Below are 22350 nucleotides of genomic sequence, written 5' to 3'. Positions count from 1 at the left end.
CGTTCTTTCCTTATCTGATCTTGCTGCGTAAACTTGTTTTTCTGGTTATCAGAATTTGTTGTTTAATTCTGTAAACCAACAGCTGGTATACGGTTAAGTAAAGGGGCCTTGCATTGTCCTAGCTGAATCTTTTCAAACTCAGAATATCGATTCCTTCAGCATTTTTACTGCAGTTTTCTATATTGAGATCAAAACGGGTTAGAATAAAAAAAATGAAGGAAAGAGGAAAAAAAAAAAAATTGCAGCATTTTCCCTCTGATTTCCTGGCTGTAGTCTGAGTTTTTCACTCGGGGTTTACTCATGCACGTCTTGACTGAAAGCGAAAAAGCTGTAACTAAGGCCTCATTCAGACTTAATTTTTTTTTTTCTTCCACGTATGACAAAAACTGCTCGAGTTTCATGAATGATTTTTTGTAAGTTTTTGGTAAGAGTTTTATCATCAGTGTTTTTTTTTTTTTTCACTGATGAGATAAAAAAAAAATTGCCCACCTCAGTAAGTGAAAAACAGACCGCAATTTGGTGGCATCTGAGTGCTATTAGATTTTTTTTTTTCCTTCTTGACCCCTAGAATTGCCTCTTTGGTCCGTGGAAAAAAATCTGACATATGGACAGCTCCAAAGACTGTCCTAGGTATGAGTGCTATCCTTGAAAATAACGGAAAACTCTTCTAAGTGGAAAACTGATGTGTGAATGAGCCTTTATTCAGATTTTCATTGAAGATTTCAAATTCCCAGCGACGGTCAGTCTACTCTGTCGATATTCCCCGCGTGGTGTGTGCATGACATTCTTAAATCTCCTACTGCTACGGTAAAATGGATGAGATTTTTGGAGATGCCCCTTGGGCACATGCCCTGTAGATACATAAGGGTTATTGCCCAAGAATAGACAAACTTGTTGTGCATCGATGATTGTTAAAGGTGACTTATTCTTAGGACAAAATGATAAAATTCTTCTTGAAAATTGCTGATTTCAGTTGAAGTCTACGGAAGCTCTTTGTAGCGTCGTGTTACCAGATACATACAGGAGACGCCGTTCTGCTTCATTGAGGCATCCGTTCATTTTTTCCTTATTTTTGATGACTGTACAGTGATGTTGTATAAACTCCTCCGAATTGGAAACCACTAGCTGTGACTTTTTTTTTCTATGAAAAAAAAAAAAATTAATGCAAAATTTCTCCATTGCAGTGTTCAGAGCCTGCACACGGATTTGCAGATGAATGGCTCCAGTGTGCTGTCCATGGTTTTCATGGACCAAACTTGCATGTCTGATCGTGATTTGTAACTCTGATCACAATGAGATGTGTCTCTGTCATTTATTTGCCGACACACGGTTCACAAAAACACGCAGACGTGTGAACAGCGCCGTAGACTACAATTGGGTCTGTGTTGTATTCGTGGAGCACAGACGTCGGGGTGAGCCGGGGAAGCACCAAGGGACTTCCATTAATCATTATTTAGTATGTACCGTTATACTCTTTGTTCTCACCCCAATTATCTGCAAATTCTTTGTTTTTAAAATCCATTTAATTAGTTTTCTTTCACGTGTTTGCCGTTTTCTGCTCATTGTCCGGCTCTTGTAGTCGGTGGGCGCAGATCACGCATTAAACAGGTGCTGAACATTGCGGAGTGATGCAAATGAAATGGACGCACTGCTTTCTTAAAGGTCACCAAACACCGGTATATTCTATGATTTTATTCCACCTCCAGGCAGTGGTGAAGGCGTCAACATATCCTAAAGGGAAAAATAATAATTTTGTGGAGTTTTTTTTTTTAGCAATTTTTTATTTTTCAATATCTGTATTAGAAATCTTGCCATTTTCACCCTGACCATTTGGGCTATTCTATACTCACAGTTCCTGTTTCAGGAAATCAATGTATAGTCACAACAATGGACTCGGACCCTATCGTTTGTATTGAAGCATCTAATGAGCATATGCAGGGGTCATTGTAAAGGGAAGGGGACAGCATGGATAGCTGTGACATTGCCTATTGTGATCGGTAGATTCTGTGTTATCAGACTTGTGACCTGTCATTGCAATCCTGCCTCTGCTGATAGTGAGAATGCTGAAAACTCTTCCTGAAAGGACAGGAAGTAGGGGTCTAAAATGGCATCAGCGGCCAGTGTGAAATTTGCACGATTTTATAATTTATTTTTAAGGAATAATAATTTTATTTTTAAGGAAGAAAGTGATATGAAAGAAAAATTACTAAAGCTTTGAAAAAAATATATACCGTAACTAAAAAAACTGGATATAAAAATTGTAATTTTTTACATTTGTCTTTTAATGGTTTTTCCAACTGGAAACTGTTTATCACATAAACGCTAGATTAGTGAGGTTTTGACAACTGCACTCTTTAGAGATCTTCACTATTCAGTAAAGAGTATACAGAATGTCCCCATAGGGCGCCATTGATCCGATGTGTGGCAGAAGAGTGTGTACAAGACCGTATACCGTGGCCCACACTTCTTGACAGGGTCGTAACATTATTGGCAATGCTCATCTCCAACAAGGAAGTGAGCAATGCCAGAAAACCCTTAAGTGTGTAATTTCAGGGTGGCTATTAGATAAAAGTAGGAGGAAAAGTGTAACAATACTCTTGTAAGCCAGAGTCAGATGAGAGAGAAAAAGTTCAGTTCAGTGCCCTGGTTCTTCATCTACTATTCTGGACAAAGGAAGGGGAATGCGCCCTCGACGCGCGTCCTATAAGCTCACAATCTGTATACTAAAGAGGGACATGTTGTCTGCTGAACCTGAACCACTGCTCCTATTCTCTTATACAGCAATTATTTTTTTTTTTTTTTAGTGTTCACATTAACTTAGTGTACTTTTATTTTATTTTTTTATATATATATTTTTTTTATGTACCGTGTATATATAACATTTTTTTTTTTTTCTCTTTTAGGACCGGAACAGGCCCTATGAATCTTTTAACTTGCACTCTTTGGAGAATTCATTGATGGATATGATAAGGACTGATCATGAACCTCTAAAAGGTAAGAACGTTTTATAATATTATTGATATATCTATATATATAATTGTCTAAGGGGTACTTCCGTCTGTTTGTCTGGAACTTGCGTAACGGAAATCCCGGGTTGCTGATTGGTCGTGGCCAGCCAGCCGCGACCAATCAGCGATATTGGGGTAGGAGTTAAACACCACTTCACTTTTTACTATTTATGCTGCCTATGCAGCATCAATAGTAAAAACAGATAATGTTAAAAATAATAATAATAAAAAAACCACATTATATTCTCATTTTCCGGCGTCCGCGGCACCTTTCTCCCGCTCCTCGCGACGCTCCGGTCTCAAGTATGCATTGCGGCAATGACACGATCACGTAGCGGTCTCGCGAGATGATGACGTAGCGGTCTCGCAAGACCGCTACATGATCACGGGTTATTGCCGAAAGGCATTACTGGGAACGGAGCGTCGTGACAAGCATCGCTAAAGGCCTGGGCTGGATCCGGGGGCCGCCGGAAGGTGAGTATATAACTATTTTTTTTATTTTAATAGTTTTTTTAACAGGGATATGGTGCCCACACTGCTATATGCTGCGTGGGCTGTGTTGTAGGCTGCGTGGGCTGTGTTGTAGGCTGCGTGGGCTGTGTTGTAGGCTGCGTGGGCTGTGTTGTAGGCTGCGTGGGCTGTGTTGTAGGCTGCGTGGGCTGTGTTGTAGGCTGCGTGGGCTGTGTTGTAGGCTGCGTGGGCTGTGTTGTAGGCTGCGTGGGCTGTGTTGTAGGCTGCGTGGGCTGTGTTGTAGGCTGCGTGGGCTGTGTTGTAGGCTGCGTGGGCTGTGTTGTAGGCTGCGTGGGCTGTGTTGTAGGCTGCGTGGGCTGTGTTGTAGGCTGCGTGGGCTGTGTTGTAGGCTGCGTGGGCTGTGTTGTAGGCTGCGTGGGCTGTGTTGTAGGCTGCGTGGGCTGTGTTGTAGGCTGCGTGGGCTGTGTTGTAGGCTGCGTGGGCTGTGTTGTGGGCTGTGTTGTATACTACATACATATTCTAGAATACCCGATGCATTAGAATCGGGCCACCATCTAGGTATATATACATATATATATTTTCCTTGTGACATTGTATGTGATTACAGCTGTGTCCGTTCTTAATTTTCTTCCTGGCTCAAAAGATCCCAAGATGAGTGGCACAAGATGCTCAACTTTGGGGGGGAAAAAAAATCCAAATACTTTTCTATTACTCACAACACTTTACAAAGCATGGTGATTTTTTTATTTTTATTTTTAAGAACCAGTCCTCTTATTGCACTGGTCTTAGGTTATCTGGAGCCAAGAGGAAAAGCAATGAAGGACACAGCTGGATAGTAGATCATGGCTATCCTAAAGTGCTAAGTTTGTTAACCATTAGTTTGTCTACCACGATCTATGTTTAAAAGTGGTCAAGCGTGGTCTTTAAAAAAAAATAAAATAAAAAATTAAGCATTCGCTCCTTCTTAAAAGTACGCCCCCAGTCCCCTTACTTCCGCAGGTACGTTGTTTGTCTGGTGGGGGTGCATGGAGCAAGCCCAGGACCTGAGCCCGCTCCATTCACAGCAAATAACGGCGATACTATCTAAAGGCCAGGATTGTTTTTTTGTTTTGTTTTTTTGGTCAATACACATCCTCCCTTTCCACCCCCTCCCCAGCCCCAGGTTGTTTTGTATTGAATTGGAGGATCATATTATCAGTTGGCCTTGATCGCCACAAAAATTAATCCCTTAAAGCAATGACAAAATAGCATTTTTCTTCACCATTTTACCACACCTTGATTACCCCCAACCCCATTGGCCAAGGAATATCATGTGTTGTTGGGGAGGATAGAAGAAATAGGACTCAAAAGGATTTGCCGCTTCCTTCCTTTTTTTTTAAAGGGTTTGTTCGAAATGATAAAAACTTGGCTGCCTTGATTAAGAAACCGCACCAAATCGGTCCATGGGTCGTGTCTGCAGCTCCCGCCGCTCCAGTCATTTTTAATATAATGATCCATAATCCAACCCGTGGATAGATATGGCGTTGTTTTGGGTAAAAACTACCCTGAATACTGGTGGCCAACTGACATCTTGGAAATGTAAAATAACTGAAACACGCCATGTTAGAAAATTGACGGTCACAGCACAAAGGCTGATGGCATGTATCGGCCCGGCTTACAAAGAAGATCGAAGTTCAGGGCAGGACAGAAATGTCACCAACTGCTTGGCAGGTTTATACATCTTCAGCTTGGACTAGAAAGGAACCAGGAGTGGGTGATGGAGATAGGTGGCAAAACAAGCCGATGGGAAGGTGTATTTAAATGTTAGGCCCCGCCATGAAGCACCTTAGCGCCTGTACTTGGTTTGAACAATCATTCTGTGCTGACGGTCTCTTTAAGAGATGCCCGTCTTTTAGGGTATGGTGTTATCACTGTCACAAAATTTCTGTGAATCCTTGTAGAGAGGGTCATGCCTGACACGACAGTGTAAAGAGACTTATTGGCCATGCAACGCTTCTATGGGAAATTAAAATGGATGAAAATGCCAGAAGGTGAGTATCAGACAGGGGACTTACATTTAAAACACCACTCCAGCGGTGAAATAAATACCTGGAGTGGGGTTTTAATACCTAGGAGCATAGGATTTCTTGGTAATATGCGCAGTTTCCGTGTACCTACCGTCTATAGAAAACCTTGGCCCCACCATGATACATAGACAGTACACAGCCGGATTCCTAGAGGAACTGCCCTCTTCAGTAATGTTTCCCATATAGGCCATAGCTACTTGAGTTCATACTGAAACCTGATTTATTTTTTTATTTTTTTCTGTGCCGGCTGTCAATCCTAGAGTAAAAAAAAAAAAGTATAAAAATAGCTGATCGGGAACAGGTGACAAATGTCACACAGGCAGCGGCTGGCGCAAGGACTCGCACAGAAACCAAAATCTCCAGATGTCACACCGCCATTCTATTTTTGTAAAAGTGCAGCAATTAAAAGACAAGACAGATTACGGCCGTACGTTTGCATATTAGTATGCACTGTATGGACAAAAGTATTGGTACCCCTACAGGAGCCTAAATGAGCTGGCATTCTAAATCCATGGCATTATTATGGAGTTCTGGGAGGGTTTACTATAAGAATTTGGAGGTGTCCAACATCTAGGGGAGCATTGTGAGGTCAGGGACTGATGTTGGACGAGAGGGTCGCACTCACCATCTTGGTTCTAGTTCATTCCACAGATATTAAGGTCCGGGCTCTGTACTGCCGGTCAAGTTCTTCCACACCAAATTGTCCCAACTTTATCTTCACAGTTGGAAGCATAGAATTCTCCACATTGTCTTGGAATGCTGAGACTTAGATTCTCTTCTCTAGGACCCTGAAAATCAAGACCATAGCATTATCCCTCCTCCACCAAACTTTACAATTGGCATAATACAGTCAGCTAGGCAACGTTCTCCTGGCATTCTCCAAACCCAGACTGGTCCATCAGATAATAGATAGAGAAGCGTGATCCATCACTGCACTGACCATGTTTCCACTGCTCCTGAGTGCAGTGGTGGTGGCTTTACACCACTCCATCCATCACCTGACATTGTGCTTGGTGATGTAAGGTTGCATGCATATGCTCGGCCATGAAGATCCGTGTCATGAAACTCCCATTGTAAACACAGTTTTGTTCTGATTTTAACACCAAAGGAAGTTTAGGCCCGCAGTTGGTGCCTTTTATGTTTTCTGCTCCTCAGGACTCGGTGAACCCACTATGTAACTTTATGTGGTCTCTAGTGGCTGAGTTGCTGCGATTTCTTCCACTTTTCAATGATTCCTCGCAAAATGTAGGATGTTACAAATGTCGTGAATGTACTTGTTACATCAGTGGCTCCTATTACAGGATCACGCGGGATCAGTAAGATCTTTATAATGACCCATTCTTTCACAAATTTGTGTAAGGATGCATTGACCCATTTCGCATTTGTTGCGCCCATAATTTTGACACAATTTTTCAAAATCACGATTGTGGGGAAAAAACAACATGACTGCAGTCTAAAAGCAGATTGCATGGTGAGGGGCTGGATGTTAGACACCTGGGACACTGACAATCCTAAATTCAATGATTACGAGATGTGTCACCATGAAACATGGTAAATGAACAGAGATTCATCTACCATAGGAGTGGTTCCTCTAAAAGGGTTTTCCAATTTAGAAACATTATATTAAGATAGAGGTCTTTTATTCAGGATCCTCAACAATGGGCCGGAGTGGGGAGTCTACCCCTTTGGTAGCACTGCTGGTAAATGAAACCCTTATTGCTGAGTTTTCTGCCGGTTGCCGATGTTTTCTCCTCTTCCTGTCAGCCATGTTGACTCTCACGGGGTCGCTCTTTCTGTCACTCGGTCACAGATTGGTTTCTTCATCATCCACTCTTCTTTCCTTCCTCCTCACATTCTTCTCTCTGTGTAGAGACCTGTTTGATTGATTTCTTACCTTTTTAAAGTGTGAAGAATCACCATGGTATGTGTGTCCATTTGTCACTTAGATTTATGGGACAGGCCGTACATTCCTGCTCAGTAAAATCCTGTCAGGCTGCATGTTTGCCGTGATGTTCTCCCTCCGCCCTTGGCTGAGCAGATGCTGAAGGAGACAGCATGGTGGCTCAGTGATTTTTCTGATTCCTTCCTGGATTATATTTGTATATCCCCTTCCAATTTTAGAATAGGTTACAGTACTTCAAGAAGGTTTTTTTTTGGTTGCCCATCTGGTGGATCCAACTCTTTCCACCCCCAAGGATCAGCTAAAAAATGGGCACAAGTCGCTTCAGGAAGTCTTCATGATTTCCCAGGCACAGATCCTCATGTTTTGCCCAATACTTTTGTTGTTCGCAGCTTTGTCCCATTGAAGTGAATAGGACTTAGCTGTCATACCGGACACAGCCGCGGCCAAGTGGCAGCAATACTCTAGCAATGGCGTGAGCGCAAGTGCCAGGAGTCAGATCTCTATGAATCTAATATTATTGGCCTATCGTAAAGGAGTTGTCCACAGGATAGATGATGACTTCTCGCTCGGTGTGGGTCCGACCGCCGATCGGCAACTTTTATACCTGTTAGAATGGAATAGTAGGGCCCATCCTCCATTCATTGCCTATTGGGCTGCTGATCTCTGCCCTTGACTTTTCAGGGCAGCATCTTAAAAAAGAAATGGAGCAGTGGACCGGCATCCAATCTTCTGCTCCATTTTGTAACAGGGATAAAAAAAAAATTCCCCGTTCTGCCGCTTGGTACAGGTCCTTGCTACGGACCCCCACTGATCAGTAATTTATCACCTATCTTGTGCGATAAGAATCTCAGAAGTGATCAGTCACCAGATTTCACTATAAAAACTACATACTACATAGATTTTAGACCTGATGATACTGATGAGCTTATTTTGAAAATCAACATCCAAATGGCTATATAATAATGTTTACTCCTGATAATAGCTAGAGCTTTGACGCGTACCCCCTACAAAGCTAATTGTCGTTTCTTTTCTTTTTTTTTCACAGCTCGAATGGGGATTAATTTCCATCACCCAGGAACAGATAACATAATGGCACTTAATAACAGTAAGTTCTCTCTGCTCGCTGTGTAGGGTCTCTATACAGGAGGCTTGCATGTTCTGCTTGTTGAGGTTGTTTTGTACAACATATTCATCAATTAAACCCAGAGGAGTTGGGGTCTTGCTCGCAAGAGCTTGCAATCTGTAAGGAAGCAGGGGGAGACATAAAAGGTTAAAAAGTGCTTGTGTACAGGCCTCCATCTTTATACCACCTTTTTATAAGGGTATTCATTGAACTTGCATGAACTGGTCACCAGCCGGTACTTGTATGTGTGCTGATACAAAGTGCTTTCGAGTACATGGACAGATATGGTAAAGGTGAGGATTCTGACGGTCATTTACCACTGTGTTACTTCCAAAAAACGCAATCTGTTTGCATTATTAGACTTGATGAGGCTGGTGTATTTACTTTGAAATTCAACATCAGAATGGCTGTATAATGGAAGCATTTTATGAGTCCCGTGATATAATGAAATGTGTAGAGAGTCTCCACCCAACCGGCCTGACTAACAGCTGCGGCTTGTACTGAGCAGTGTGAGATCCCAGCAGGCAGGAGGGACTCTGAGGAGCAGTCACCCTAGCTCAGTGGGTGGAGAATGAGGTAAACATTCATAAAGTATTATACAGCCATTATTACATGGATTAAGTTAGTACACCTGCTTCATCAGGTCTAAGGGATCTGTTTTAATTGACCTATCCGCACTAATTAAACATACAACATCCAAAATGAAAAACAGAAATGAAAAAACAAAAACGGTCTCAAGCACAAAGAACATCATTAGGAAATGAATGAGCAGGATAGAATAGGCGATAACATGCTGATCCTTGGGGGTCCTTCTACTGGTACTGGCAAGAGTCAGTCCACCAATGATTGACCACCTTTATTCTACTCCTGGAGAACCCTTAGACATTCCTAGACATATACTACTCTCTGTCTCCAAGGATTTCCAAGCACAGTCTATGTATTGATGGGCCTCAGATTTTAAGTGAAGATTTCCTATATCTGATATTCTGAGAGAGAAAAGAGGGAGGCACACCGCAACCAGACATTTGGTTGATTTTTTTTCTTCTACCTTTTGAAAAAGGTGCCGAAACGCGTTGGTTTGAATAAAAACCCTAATTTTCACACTATAAGACTCACCAGACCATAAGACGCACCTAAGTTTAGAGGAGGAAATAGTAATAATAAAAAAAATAAAAAATTTGGTCAATTCTGTACTAATATTCCCTATCTTGGTATATATGGTCTCCTCATCCCCGTCCTGGTATATATGGTCTCCTCATCCCTATCCTGGTATGCAGGGCCTCCTCATCCCTAGTCTGATAGGCATGGCCACTTAAACCATTATACTTCTTTCTGCCCTCCCTCGCAGGGTCTTCTTCTGATTATAGCAGCTGATTTATGCTTGTGAGCAACGAATGACTGTGACGTCATGTGCTGCCTACAAGCCAAGGACATCTGCCAGAATATTCGCTGCTCTCCAAGCTGGGACTATGTATGTTGAGGGCAGTGAGTATTCATTGCTCTTTAATAGTGAGCAATGTGTGCCGCTACTAAAAGGAATGAATATTCACTGCATTCCACGCATATGGGAGGGGAGAGCAGTGAATATTCATTGCCTTAAGTAGCGGGGACACGCGAAAGCCAGGCAGCTGCAGGAAGCCGGCCGCTGCGGCTAACAGCATGTCTGCAATTAAGCAGAAATATTCACTGCCCTCCACGCCCATGGATGTGGAATGCACTGAATATTCATTTCTCTTTAGCAGCGGGCACAGGTGTTAGCCGCAGTCGCCGGCTCCTGCCTCCTGTGACCCGCTGCTCCGCCGCTGCCGCTCCTCCTTCCCACCACAGGCGGACCGGTACATCCAGACTATATGACACCTCCCCACTTTCCTCCACATTTTTGGAGGAAAAAAGTGCATCTTATAGTCCGAAAAATACCGCTTATACCACTGAGGCTTCTTCATTCCCAGGAACCGTGATATCTCCACTATAGTGAATAGAAAAGCGGGTGGGACACCGCACTTGTGTCCGTCGTACAGACCTGTTGGAACTCCTCCTGTGCTTATGTCTTCACACTGATGTTACTTTGGGTTGCCCCACTGTGTCTTTAAAAATAAATACTTTTTAGGAATTTAAAGGGTGCGTCTATAATTTACATTTCATAACTTTCTCACATTGTGATCACTTCCACTAAGGCCATGTTCACACTAGGCGTTTTTTCAGGGGTTTTTTTTCTGCCTCAAAACCTGATCTCTTGGCAGGAACGAAGTTGCAGGTAAAAGTCAGGTTTTGCTTTTTTTCTTGTGTTTTTTTTTTTTTTTTTTTGCTGTGTTTTTGGCATGTTGGATTTGTCTCTTGTGCATGCTAAAAATGTTTAGCCCCCCTCCCCCCCCCCCAAAAAAAAGCCTATTCTACAGAATCATGCATTTTTGCTGCAGATTTTCAGCATTTTTTCACCACCCATTCATGTCAATGGGTGCATAATGCTGAAAAAAAGCATGAAAGAAGTGACATGCTGTATGTCCAAAAAAACATGCAAACACAAAATAATGATGACAAAAAAACCAGTGTGTGTGCATGATATTTCTGATATCTCAGACTTTGCTGGTACTGTAAAATGCAGCTGAAAATTTGCGTAAAAAGAAAGCTGCATAAATGCCTATAGTAAACTTACCCTAAGACTTCCACCAAGCATTATAAAGGGGGTTTCTAGTCCTCCATTTCTTCTCGCTACACAGTGGTCAGGCATGCATGGTGCCGCTCCTCGGAGGAGTACACCGCTTTTCTGTTTCCATTCTTTGACACAGTTGTCGTAGAGCATATAATGTGTGGGCAGGGAAGAGGTTGTTTTTTTTCTTCATTTTTGGTTGTAAGCGAATTTGGCAGGCCTTTGAAGTGTTATCGTAGTGATTCAGGATTCTGCATTTCCCAATTTTCTCTGTCGGCTGCTGTATTGTGATAAGCCCTAGTTCTTTTTTTTAAATTTTTTTTCTAAAGCCCACAGGACAGCTACATTTTATTCTTTCTATCACTATATACTGCGCCTTTGACAAGTTGTCTTTTTATAAAACCTGCTCTAAAGGAATTTTGTGCTGTTTTTTTCTTTTTTTTTTTTTTTTTTACTTCTCCAGACTTGTTCTAATTATGTGTGTAATGTATGTGCACGCTCGAAAAATCCAGTGTGTATTGGAAGGTTTTTATGGTTTTTCTGTCAATGCTTTTTTTTTTTTTTTTTTATTTTCTCTCCCTTGGCTTCAATGAATGAGTAGTCGCCTTATTTTACGTATTCAACAAACCTGGCAGCAAAGACCACTGTGCTTCTTACATTTTGTAGGATGGGCTAAAAGGTGGCTCCCCTGTGCATCTTACAAGGCAAACATTTACCCATGACTCTCCCCTTTTGGTAGACCACTACCCCTTTCACGCCCCATTTCTTGCCCCCTCTGAATGTACAAACCCCTTTCATAACCAAGCATCACGAAACTTTCCAGAAATGCAAATTTCCAGATCTGCCAAATTGTGCATGAGTCATGGAAGTTCCCCAAATATGATTGACAGTATCCCGACATGTTTATTTAAAATGGCAGCTACGAACAATTTGAGTCTTTGGAGGACCGAGATTTTCATAAAATGATTAATGGGGACCCAACGCCTTTGTGTTGTTTCCTGACCACTCATGTGCAGGTAATTAATACACGGCGGTGGTCAATTGAGTGGAGCTCTGTTTCCGTTCTCTGCACAGTGGGTGGACCAGGAAAAACTATGCTGACAGCCCTAGGGCAACCGACCACTGCAATCGGGAAGTCCTGGCACAGCCGAGAAATAAGCAACCGCTTCTATTGGTGGGAAATAACCACACCTACGAGGTTCTTCTGAGATCTACCTATCTGGACCCGACCTCAATTCCTTACTGACTAAAATCCCACAATGTCTGTCTGCTATTTCATCCTTCTTTTCTGCTTGTTTTCTAAAACTGAACGTGGACAAAACAGAATTCATTATCCTTCCCCCACCTCACTCTACCCCTCCATCCGACCTATCCATCTTTGTCAATGGCTGCTCACTTTCCTCGGTCCCACACGCTCGGTGCCTCGGGGTGATCCTTGACTCTACCCTCTCTTTCAAGCCACATATCCAAGCCCTTGCCTCCTCTTGCCGATTCCAACTCAAAAACATTTCCCAGATCCGTGCATTGCTTGACCATGAAACCACAAAAACATTAGTCCATGCCCTTATCATCTCCCGCCTCGACTACTGCAACCTCCTACTCTCTGGCCTCCCCTCTAGCACCACTCCAATCCATCCTAAACTCTGCTGCCCGACTAATCCACTTGTCTCCCCGTTACTCCCCAGCCTCTCCTCTCTGCCAGGCCCTTCACAGGCTTCCTATTGCACAGAGGTTACAATTCAAAACACTAACCATGCCATACAAAGCCATTCACAACCTGACTCCTCCATACATCTGTGACATGGTCTCCCGGTACCTATCTACACGCAACCTCCGATCGTCTCATGATCACCTTCTCAACTCCTCTCTCATCTCTTCCTCCCACAACCGTATCTAAGACTTCTCCCGTGCTTCCCCTATAGTCTGGAACTCTCTACCCCAACACATCAGGCTCTCGCCTACCACGGAAACCTTCAAAAGGAACCTGAAGGCCCACCTCTTCCGACAAGCCTACAACCTGCAGTGATCCCCAGTCTACTGAAAAGCCGCATGACCAGCTCTACCCTCTCCTAGTGTATCCTCACCAATCCCCTGTAGACTGTGAGCCCTCGCCGGCAGGGTCCTCTCTCCTCCTGTACTTGTGTGCCTTGTTTTACTCGTGTTTGTTGTACTTGTCTATATTTGCCCCGTTCACATGTAAAGCGCCATGGAATAAATGGCGCTATAAAAATGTATTTATCTATATTTCTGTCACGGAAATCCAGCGACGGGCAGAGTCTGGCCACAAATTCGCCCCTTCCTACCTTCTGTCAGTGCCCCCTCCAGTCAGCACTCGCACAGGGTTAATGGCTGCGTTACACCGCGTTATGCCGCGGTGTAACGCAGTCCGTTAACACTGCTATTAACCCTGTGTGACCAACTTTTTACTATTGATGCTGCCTATGCAGCATCAATAGTAAAAAGATCTAATGTTAAAAATAATAAACAAAATAAAAAATCATTATATTCTCACCCGTCTCCTTTCCCGCTGCTCCTCGCGATGCTCTGGTCCATGCATTGCGGTCTCTCGAGATGATGACGTAGCGGTCTCGCGAGACCGCTACGTCGTCATCTCGCGAGACCGCAATGCATTCTTGGGACCAGAGCGTCGCAAGAAGCATCGGTAAACGCCTGGGCTGCATCCGGGGGCCGACGGAAGGTGAGTATATAACTATTTTTTCTTTCTTTTTTTTTTTTTTTTTTTTTTTTAACAGGGATATGGTGCCCACATTGCTATATACTATGTGGGCTGTGTTAGATACTGCATGGGCTGTGTTATATACTATGTCTCTGTGCTATATACTACGTGGCTGGGCAATATACTACATGGCCTGTGTTATATACTGCATGGGCTGTGCAATATATTACGAGGCTGTGCAATATATTACGTGGCTGGGCAATATACTACGTGGCCTAAGTTATATACTGCATGGGCTGTTATATACTACGTGGCTGTGCAATATACTACGTGGCTGTGCAATATATTACGTGGCTGTGCAATATATTACGTGGCTGTGCAATATATTACGTGGCTGGGCAATATATTACGTGGCTGGGCAATATATTATGTGTCTGCTATATACTACGTGGGCTGTGTTATATACTACGTGGGCTGTATGCTACTTGGCTGTGCTATATTTCTCTGCTGTATCTGTGCATCATGAATCGTGGTATGTGTTAAAGAGGGGGGGGGGGGGGCCCACTGAGACTCTTTTCGCCCGGGGCCCTCAAAAACCTGGAGCAGGCCCTGGCTTCACTGATTGGTCATGCCCGTCCGCGAACAATCAGCGATAGGTGCAGTCTGGCCGCGAATTGGCGTGGAATTTGAACCACGCTTCGCTAATTGGTCGCGCCCGGCCGGCCGAATCCTGTGTATAAATTGCACTATTCTGAAAACTTAATAAATAAACTACATACATATTCTAGAATACCCAATGCTCATTTATGAATACCATGTACAGATGTAATTGGCATGGAGGGGTTAACTCGCGTGCAGATCTTTACTATACTGCTCATAGGAGTTACAGAAACTCCGTTGGACCTGCAAACATAGTCTTTGGGCACCAGTGTATGTTGGCTGATGTGATGAGTGACCGTGCTCGGATAAGGTGTTATCCGCCATGCTCAGGTGCTAACTGAGTGTCTTCGGCGTGATTGAAAAATATGTTTGAGTCCCCACGGTCACACGTTTCGCGGCTGTTCGACTGCCTCAACACATGTAGGGATTGCCTAGCAAACAGGCCATCCATGCATGTGTTGTAGCTGTCGAACAGCCGCGAGACATGCAGCCGCAGAGACTCGAACATAGTATTTGAGCACATCGAAGATGCTCGATTAGGACTCGAACAAGCTTGGATAGCGGCAGCTATAAAGGGCAGTCTACTAAATGATCATCCGTCATTTAGGTCTACCCTTCGATTAATGAACTTTGTAAAATGGCAGCAGGACCTCAATGACTTGTGTGGGTGAAAGAAAATTTAAAAACAATGAAAAAACCGTAATCCGTATATTATTTTTATACTGACTGGAGTAGTGCATATAAAGCTGCATGATCCAAACACCTGATCGTACCTGTATGCAAAGGAATAAACTGCATTAGCGGGCAAGAAGTATAGGGGATGCCATTGGATGGAGGGATACATATCTCAGTAATGTAGAAGTGGGAATGCAGAAGAGTTTGATTAAGGAATGCGATAGACTTTCCCCAAAAAATTTTTTCGGGTCTGCTTCAAATTGGACTTTGCGAATTAGCCTGACTGTGTGGGAAAGTGCATTCCAGGGAATTGATGCAGCACGAGAGAAGTCTTGGAAACTGCAATGTTAGGCTCAGAATATGGAAGCTTTTAATCTTCACAATTCAATGCACTCTAAGCTATGACTGATCAGCGTATAAGCACACAATATCGCATCACTATATCATTCACAACAAGGATATCCAATGTGTGTATTTTGTGTTTTAACCTTCCCAACTTTTCCTCTGTTTCCATGCAGCCAGGAGCTATGGTCGAAGACGAGGTAAATACACTGACAATTCTTTGGGGTGTTTTACTTACCAAAATCTTAAGACAAAAAAAATCAACTCTATCTAATAATAAGCTTTTGCACTTTTTTGTGATTTCTTTTCATTCCCCCTATATAGAATTCATTTGATGCTTTTGAATGATTAGGCAATTTATCTCTTAATTCAATTACCTTTTTAGTTTTCGATTTTGATTCTTTCTGGAATAATTTAGGTCTTGGGTATTTCTGTAATGATTTAACTTTTTTTTTTCTTTTTGGTTGTGGATTCATTGGATAAAGGAGTAGGGGTATTACAATTTCAGAAAGAAAAATAAAGCAATTGCATAATATAAAGTTACACAACTCTTTATATTGCTGTTTCTAGATGCTAGCTCTGTTATTTGTCATTATATGGAATTGTTCATTGTTTTATTTTCAAGAAATAAATAAATGTGCCCTGGTAATGGGATGGCACATGGGTGATCGGCTCGTTACAAGACGTGGCTCTGATAACTACTCTTAAAGTGAACCTGTCAATTGGATTTTGCCAAGTAAACTACAGACACTGTCAGGTTGCCACAGTTATACTGATTGAAATGATATCTGGGGTGAAGAAATCCGTCTAGTGGTACTTGGGTAATCTGTGTTAGCTGAAAACTTCTAACGATATGTCCGTGCTCCGTGGCCAGACTGTGGGCAGAGTCTTATCTTCTTGCTCCAAGCCAGAGAAACCGAGGAGAGACCTGACCACAGGCCGCCCGAAGCGCAAACCTGTTCCTCATCATAGAGACAGAAAACTTCGAACACTGATTACACAAGAACCACAAGACGGATTTCTTCACCCAAGGTCTCATTTTAATCCGTGTAGCATTGCCAACCTGATGATTCCTGCAGTTTACTTAGCAAAATCCTGCTGACAGGTTCACTTTAAGCATTAAAGGGCTTGTACCAAGATTTGAAGATGTCTATTACCTGCTGGTCCACCCACTGGGAAATGCTCATGTTCCACCTCTATTCCATTCAAATTTGTGTTCTCAGTTCCCAGAGGTTGTACCCCCAGCGATAAATAAGTTATCACCTATCCTATAGGAAAATACAAATTTTTCTTGTATGTAATTGAGCTGTTAAGATCTATGGGCCGAGCATAGATCTCCCTAAGAATCTGCCTCCAGAGATTATTTTACATCAAAGGAGGCATTACCAGTGTGAGATATGTAGATCAAGAGAGTAGACTGTCAGTCATTACATGTCTCACACTGGTAATTTCCCCTTTAATTTAATATGAGCTCTAGAGGCAGATTCTCAGGGGGATCTATGCCCGGCCCATAGATCTTAGCAAATAGTTTATATTTTAAAAAAAACTGTGGATTTCTTTGGAACGAGACATCGAGTTTTTATTCATTAATATTAAGCTGGTGATAGTTCAACTCTCACCAGTCAGCTGCTGATTTTTCTATACTACACCATACACTTGGCGCGCCGTACATTTCATTCAAGAGAATGGGACAATGCGTCAACATGCGGCATAGCCACAATTAAATGTGTGCCGTGCTGAGAGAAGGCAACACTGTAAACAGATGAGCGGTCGCAGCGCTCGCCTAAATGTCTTGGTTCCTCAATAAAGTTGATTGGTAGAAGTGCTAGAAGTTGAACCCTCAACAATGGGATGGGTCACGGACATCCCCTTTTAACCATTAATTTAAATAGGATTGCATAGAAACGGTGTATGTTTCTGTTATAAATTATCTCTGTAGTTTATTTCCTTTTTTGTGTGTGTTCTTTCTATATTATCAAGTTTTGTTGGATTTTTCACCTGTAGTAAAAGAATGTGGATAAAGTGGCTTAGAAGTTAGGCCTTTCATAATGATGGACCTTGTTTCATATTTGGATAAGTTATTATGACTTTTGTATTGTTGTAGTTGTTATGGCTACATATTGTTATGATTATGGTTTTTAATGACGATTTTTATTGCGCATCCTGCTTGTTCTGGTTTTTCATTCCGGAGAATTATATGAAGATTCCTGGGACAACTTATTTAAGACTGATACTTACTGAAAGTGTTAATTTTAAGATCATTGTAAAAATTATCTAAAAGCCTCATATAGTAGGCCTGAGAGATATTTTGTGTAATTATTCGGATAGTCGTAGAATATTCACTACAAGACCTAGCAATTCTCACCCTCCCCTGGTCCGGCGCCAAGTCCCTACTGCAGCTTCTGGTGTCTTTTATTGCCTTTAGCACTGACTTGAGGTCTAAACGGTGCCGCTGAGCTCACCGATTGGCTGCAGTGCTGTGAACCTGGGGCCAATTAGGTCACATGACATAAAACAGTGTCATGTGACCACTGCAGGCGATCAGCAGCTGCTAATCGTCTGCAGCCTTCACTATTCCATCACAGCGGAAGGAATATTCCTCTCGATTAGCTACATTTTGTGTTCTTCTTTGCACTTCAGCAGCCATAACTTTTTTTCATTGATGCGGCTGTATGAGGTTTTGTTTCAAGAGGAGACGTTCTAGATTTTTTTTTTTTTTTTTTTTTTTGTGTGTATTTTGTTGGCATATTAACATTACTATTACCTTGTGAGCTCTTAGCTACTGCAGTGTCGGTGCTTGCACGGCTAGGGGGTTCAAATCCGGCTACGCTCAAAAGTGACCGCTGACAATCCACATAAGGGGAGGTGCGGAGGATGGTGATTGACGGGGTGGAATGGTGCACCGAGCCCTTGGCCACAACAAGTGTACACCAAGGTTCCTTCATGTACAAAATTGGTGAAATCTGTGATTGTATGTATGATTCTTATAGTGGCTGAGTCCCCTATATGAATGTATAATTTGGATTTTGAGGGTAAGGCCATGTGCACATGTTCAGTATTTTTCGTGTTTTTTCGCTATAAAAACATGATAAAAACGCGAAAAAAACGCTTACATATGCCTCCTATTATTTACAGTGTATTCCGCATTTCTTGTGCAAATGTTGCATTTTTTTCCGCGAAAAAATCGCATCGCGGAAAAAAAAAGCAACATGTTAATTAAAAATGCGGAATTGCGGGGATTCCGCACACCTAGGAATGCATTGATCTGCTTACTTCCCGCATGTGGCTGTGCACACCATGCGGGAAGTAAGCAGATTATGTGCGGTTGGTACCCAGGGTGGAGGAGAGGAGACTCTCCTCCACGGACTGGGCACCATATAATTGGTAAAAAAAAAATTAAAATAAAAAAGTCATATACTCACCTTCGATGGCCCCGGAGGCATGCTGCCGCTTCCGTTCCTTTAGATGGTCTGTGTTCAGGACCTGCGATGACTTTGCGGCCTTGTGATTGGTTGCGTGACCGCTCATGTGACCGCTCAGCGACCAATCACAAGCCGCGACGTCATCGAAGGTCCTGAACACACACAGCATCTATAGGAACGGACGCCTGCAGGTGAGTATAACCATTTTTTTATTATTTTTAAACATTCTATCTTTTACTATTGATGCTGCATAGGCAGCATATATAGTAAAAAGTTGGTCACACTTGTCAAACACTATGTTTGACAAGTGTGACCAACCTGTCAATCAGTTTTCCAAGCGATGCTACAGATCGCTTGGAAAACTTTAGCATTCTGCAAGCTAATTACGCTTGCAAAATGCTAAAAAAAACAGCGAAAAAAACGAGAAAAAAACGCAAAAAAAAAAAAAGCGGATTTCTTGCAGAAAATTTCCAGTTTTCTTCAGGAAATTTCTGCAAGAAATCCTGACTTGTGCACATAAAAGACTCCCTTTTGAAAGTAATCGCTTGTTTTTCATAAATCGATAGTACATTTTAAGATAAGACTTAAAGGCAACCTGTCATCTTGGAAAACACTATCTTTCCTGCAGATGTATGGCTTATCTGCAGGTAAATAGTGTTACAATGCTGTCTGCCTGCCTTACTAAAAGTGCGGCTACCTGAGAAAATGAATGTATTTCCTACCGCGAGCTCCCAGCTTTCAGTCATAGAGGCGGGCCCAGAGCCGCTATAGTCACCTCTCGTTATAATGTGAGTGGCAGCTGTAAGCACTCCCCACCACTTTGCTTGCTCTGCACAGAAGCACAGCTGTCAAAGTGCCAGGATGTGCTTACAGCTGCCACTCGCATATAGTGAGCAGTGACTGTACCTGCAGACCTACTGGCTTTCAGTCATAGAGATAGCTAAATGGCATTTTCCAAGATGACACTCTCCCTTTAATATGACGTCAAGTAATTAATTTACCTCCTGGATTGATCATTCACTCTCAGTTCACTAGTATGAGCTGACATTTGCTGCTGATGAAAGTGTATGCAGGGAGGAGCTAGAGGCACACGCATGCTGCTGCAGGCAGTGGCGTATATATAGTCCGATGGGCCCCAGTGCAAAATTTGGAGCGGAGCCCCCACCTGCATGTTGGTCAGCTGTATGGGCCCTTGTAGCATTCTAGATCCTATAAAGACGTACGTGTTCTGCCTCATGTAATAATGTCCCCCGTCCTGGCTCCTTCTTGTAATAAACTCCTCCATCCTTGACCCCTTTCTGGTATAATGTCCGCCGTTTTGGAATAATGTCCCCCCATCCTGAGCCCTTTCAGTTCTTCACCACCACATTTTTAAAAGAAAAAAAGGTTTATACTCGCCTTCCCAGCCACTCGGCTTCCTGCTCTGGAACTGGCAGCTGAGTTTGGCGTGCCGGTATGGGCAGCGCATGATTTCACCGGTAAGTGGACATCCGCTACCGGCATCTGATTAGCGGTGTTGTGCATTGCAGCGCACGGAGCCAGCTGGTCTCTGCGTCCGAATACATTTCACCTGAATGTGCGTCAGAGGACACACATCCAGGTGAAATTGGTGTAGGTGTCCCCCTTCCCACACAGGTGCGGTCACATGAGACCAAACTATTGATTTTATCAGCCTCTGATGAATCAAGAATTTTAATTTTCAATATTGCGGATCACATCTAGATTTAAGGTATGGTGTCCATTGACATTTACTGCTGCATTCAGAATTCTGCTGGTTACTGCCTGGAATCCAAGTCTCCCATCCTGACACTGAGGCATTTCTATTGTGCTTGCTTTAGCTTTTCTAATTGGTTTCTGTTTTTAGGCACCGTACCCCTTGCAACGAGATACTGCACCACTATCCCCTTTTAAGCTCTGCCATCCCTTCATTCTTATAATCGGTGGCACCCCAGCAGTCAGACGTGCACCCATCACACGTTGGGACCCCAGCAGTCAGACGTGCACCCATCACATGTTGGGACCCCAGCAGTCAGAATGCACCCATCACACGTTGGGACCCCAGCAGTCAGACGTGCACCCATCACACGTTGGGACCCCAGCAGTCAGACGTGCACCCATCACACGTTGGGACCCCAGCAGTCAGACGTGCACCCATCACATGTTGGGACCCCAGCAGACAGACGTGCACCCATCACACGTTGGGACCCCAGCAGTCAGCCGTGCACCCATCACACGTTGGGACCCCAGCAGTCAGCCGTGCACCCATCACACGTTGGGACCCCAGCAGTCAGCCTTGCACCCATCACACGTTGGGACCCCAGCAGTCAGACGTGCACCCATCACATGTTGGGACCCCAGCAGTCAGACGTGCACCCATCACATGTTGGGACCCCAGCAGTCAGACGTGCACCCATCACATGTTGGGACCCCAGCAGACAGCCGTGCACCCATCACACGTTGGGACCCCAGCAGTCAGACGTGCACCCATCACATGTTGGGACCCCAGCAGTCAGACGTGCACCCATCACATGTTGGGACCCCAGCAGTCAGACGTGCACCCATCACATGTTGGGACCCCAGCAGTCAGACGTGCACCCATCACATGTTGGGACCCCAGCGGTCAGACGTGCACCCATCACACTTTGGGGCCCCAGCTGTCAGTCTGCGCCCAGGAAAACTGCTGCATAAACTCTCCATGTAAACATACTCTTAAAAGGGAATGTGTCATCAGAAAATAACCTATTGGATAAATCTGGTTTGTATGTTATATGTATTTTTTTTTTTTTTTTTATTGTTTTAAAATTTTCCAAATCATGATCCATAAAAAAAAAAAAAACACATGACAAAACCTAAATATTGCAGTTATCACACTGGCCTCTAGGGATAATATTCGACTCATACTTTCTGTTCTGTACAGAAGAGTTTTCAGCAGTCTCATTATCATTAGTGATGAGCGAGTATACTCGTTGCTCGGGTGGTCTGAGTATTTGACTGCTCGGAGATTAGGTTTTCATCTCGGCAACTGAATGATTTACAGCTATTAGCCAGCTTGATTACATGTGGCGATTCCCTAGCAACCAAACAACCCCCACGAGTACTCAGCCTGGCTAGTAGCTGTAAATCATTCAGCTGCCGAGATGAAAACTAAATCTCCGAACACTAACAAATACTCGGAGGTCACCCGAGCAACGAGTACACAAGCTCATCACTAATTATCATCACAGGCTGGATTACAGTGGAAGGCAACACTTCTTTATACTGTAGAGGACTGGAGCCGCCAGTTACAATCGTTGATGTCACAGTTCACCTCTGCCACCCTACATGCCAATATGAAGAACAGAAAGAAACTGACTGTT

At 43.3% G+C, this 22350-nt stretch overlaps 1 protein-coding gene across 7 annotated transcripts in view; it reads left to right on the top strand.

Annotated features, from left to right (window-relative positions):
- Positions 1-22350, top strand: part of CPEB3 (cytoplasmic polyadenylation element binding protein 3) — a 108608-nt gene that overhangs the window by 34881 nt on the left and 51377 nt on the right. For 5 of the 7 annotated variants that reach the window (XM_077258566.1, XM_077258563.1, XM_077258568.1 and 2 more), the window contains 3 exons: positions 2904-2994; positions 8494-8553; positions 15749-15772. In XM_077258566.1, the coding sequence (XP_077114681.1) occupies positions 2904-2994; positions 8494-8553; positions 15749-15772 (175 nt within the window). The remainder of the gene's footprint in view (positions 1-2903; positions 2995-8493; positions 8554-15748; positions 15773-22350) is intronic. The other 2 variants (XM_077258565.1, XM_077258569.1) reach the window with 1 other exon arrangement.

Source organism: Ranitomeya variabilis, chromosome 4, assembly GCF_051348905.1.
Source record: "Ranitomeya variabilis isolate aRanVar5 chromosome 4, aRanVar5.hap1, whole genome shotgun sequence".
In the NCBI taxonomy this organism is placed as follows: Eukaryota; Metazoa; Chordata; class Amphibia; order Anura; family Dendrobatidae; genus Ranitomeya; species Ranitomeya variabilis.
This window is presented reverse-complemented; position numbering and strand designations above follow the sequence as displayed.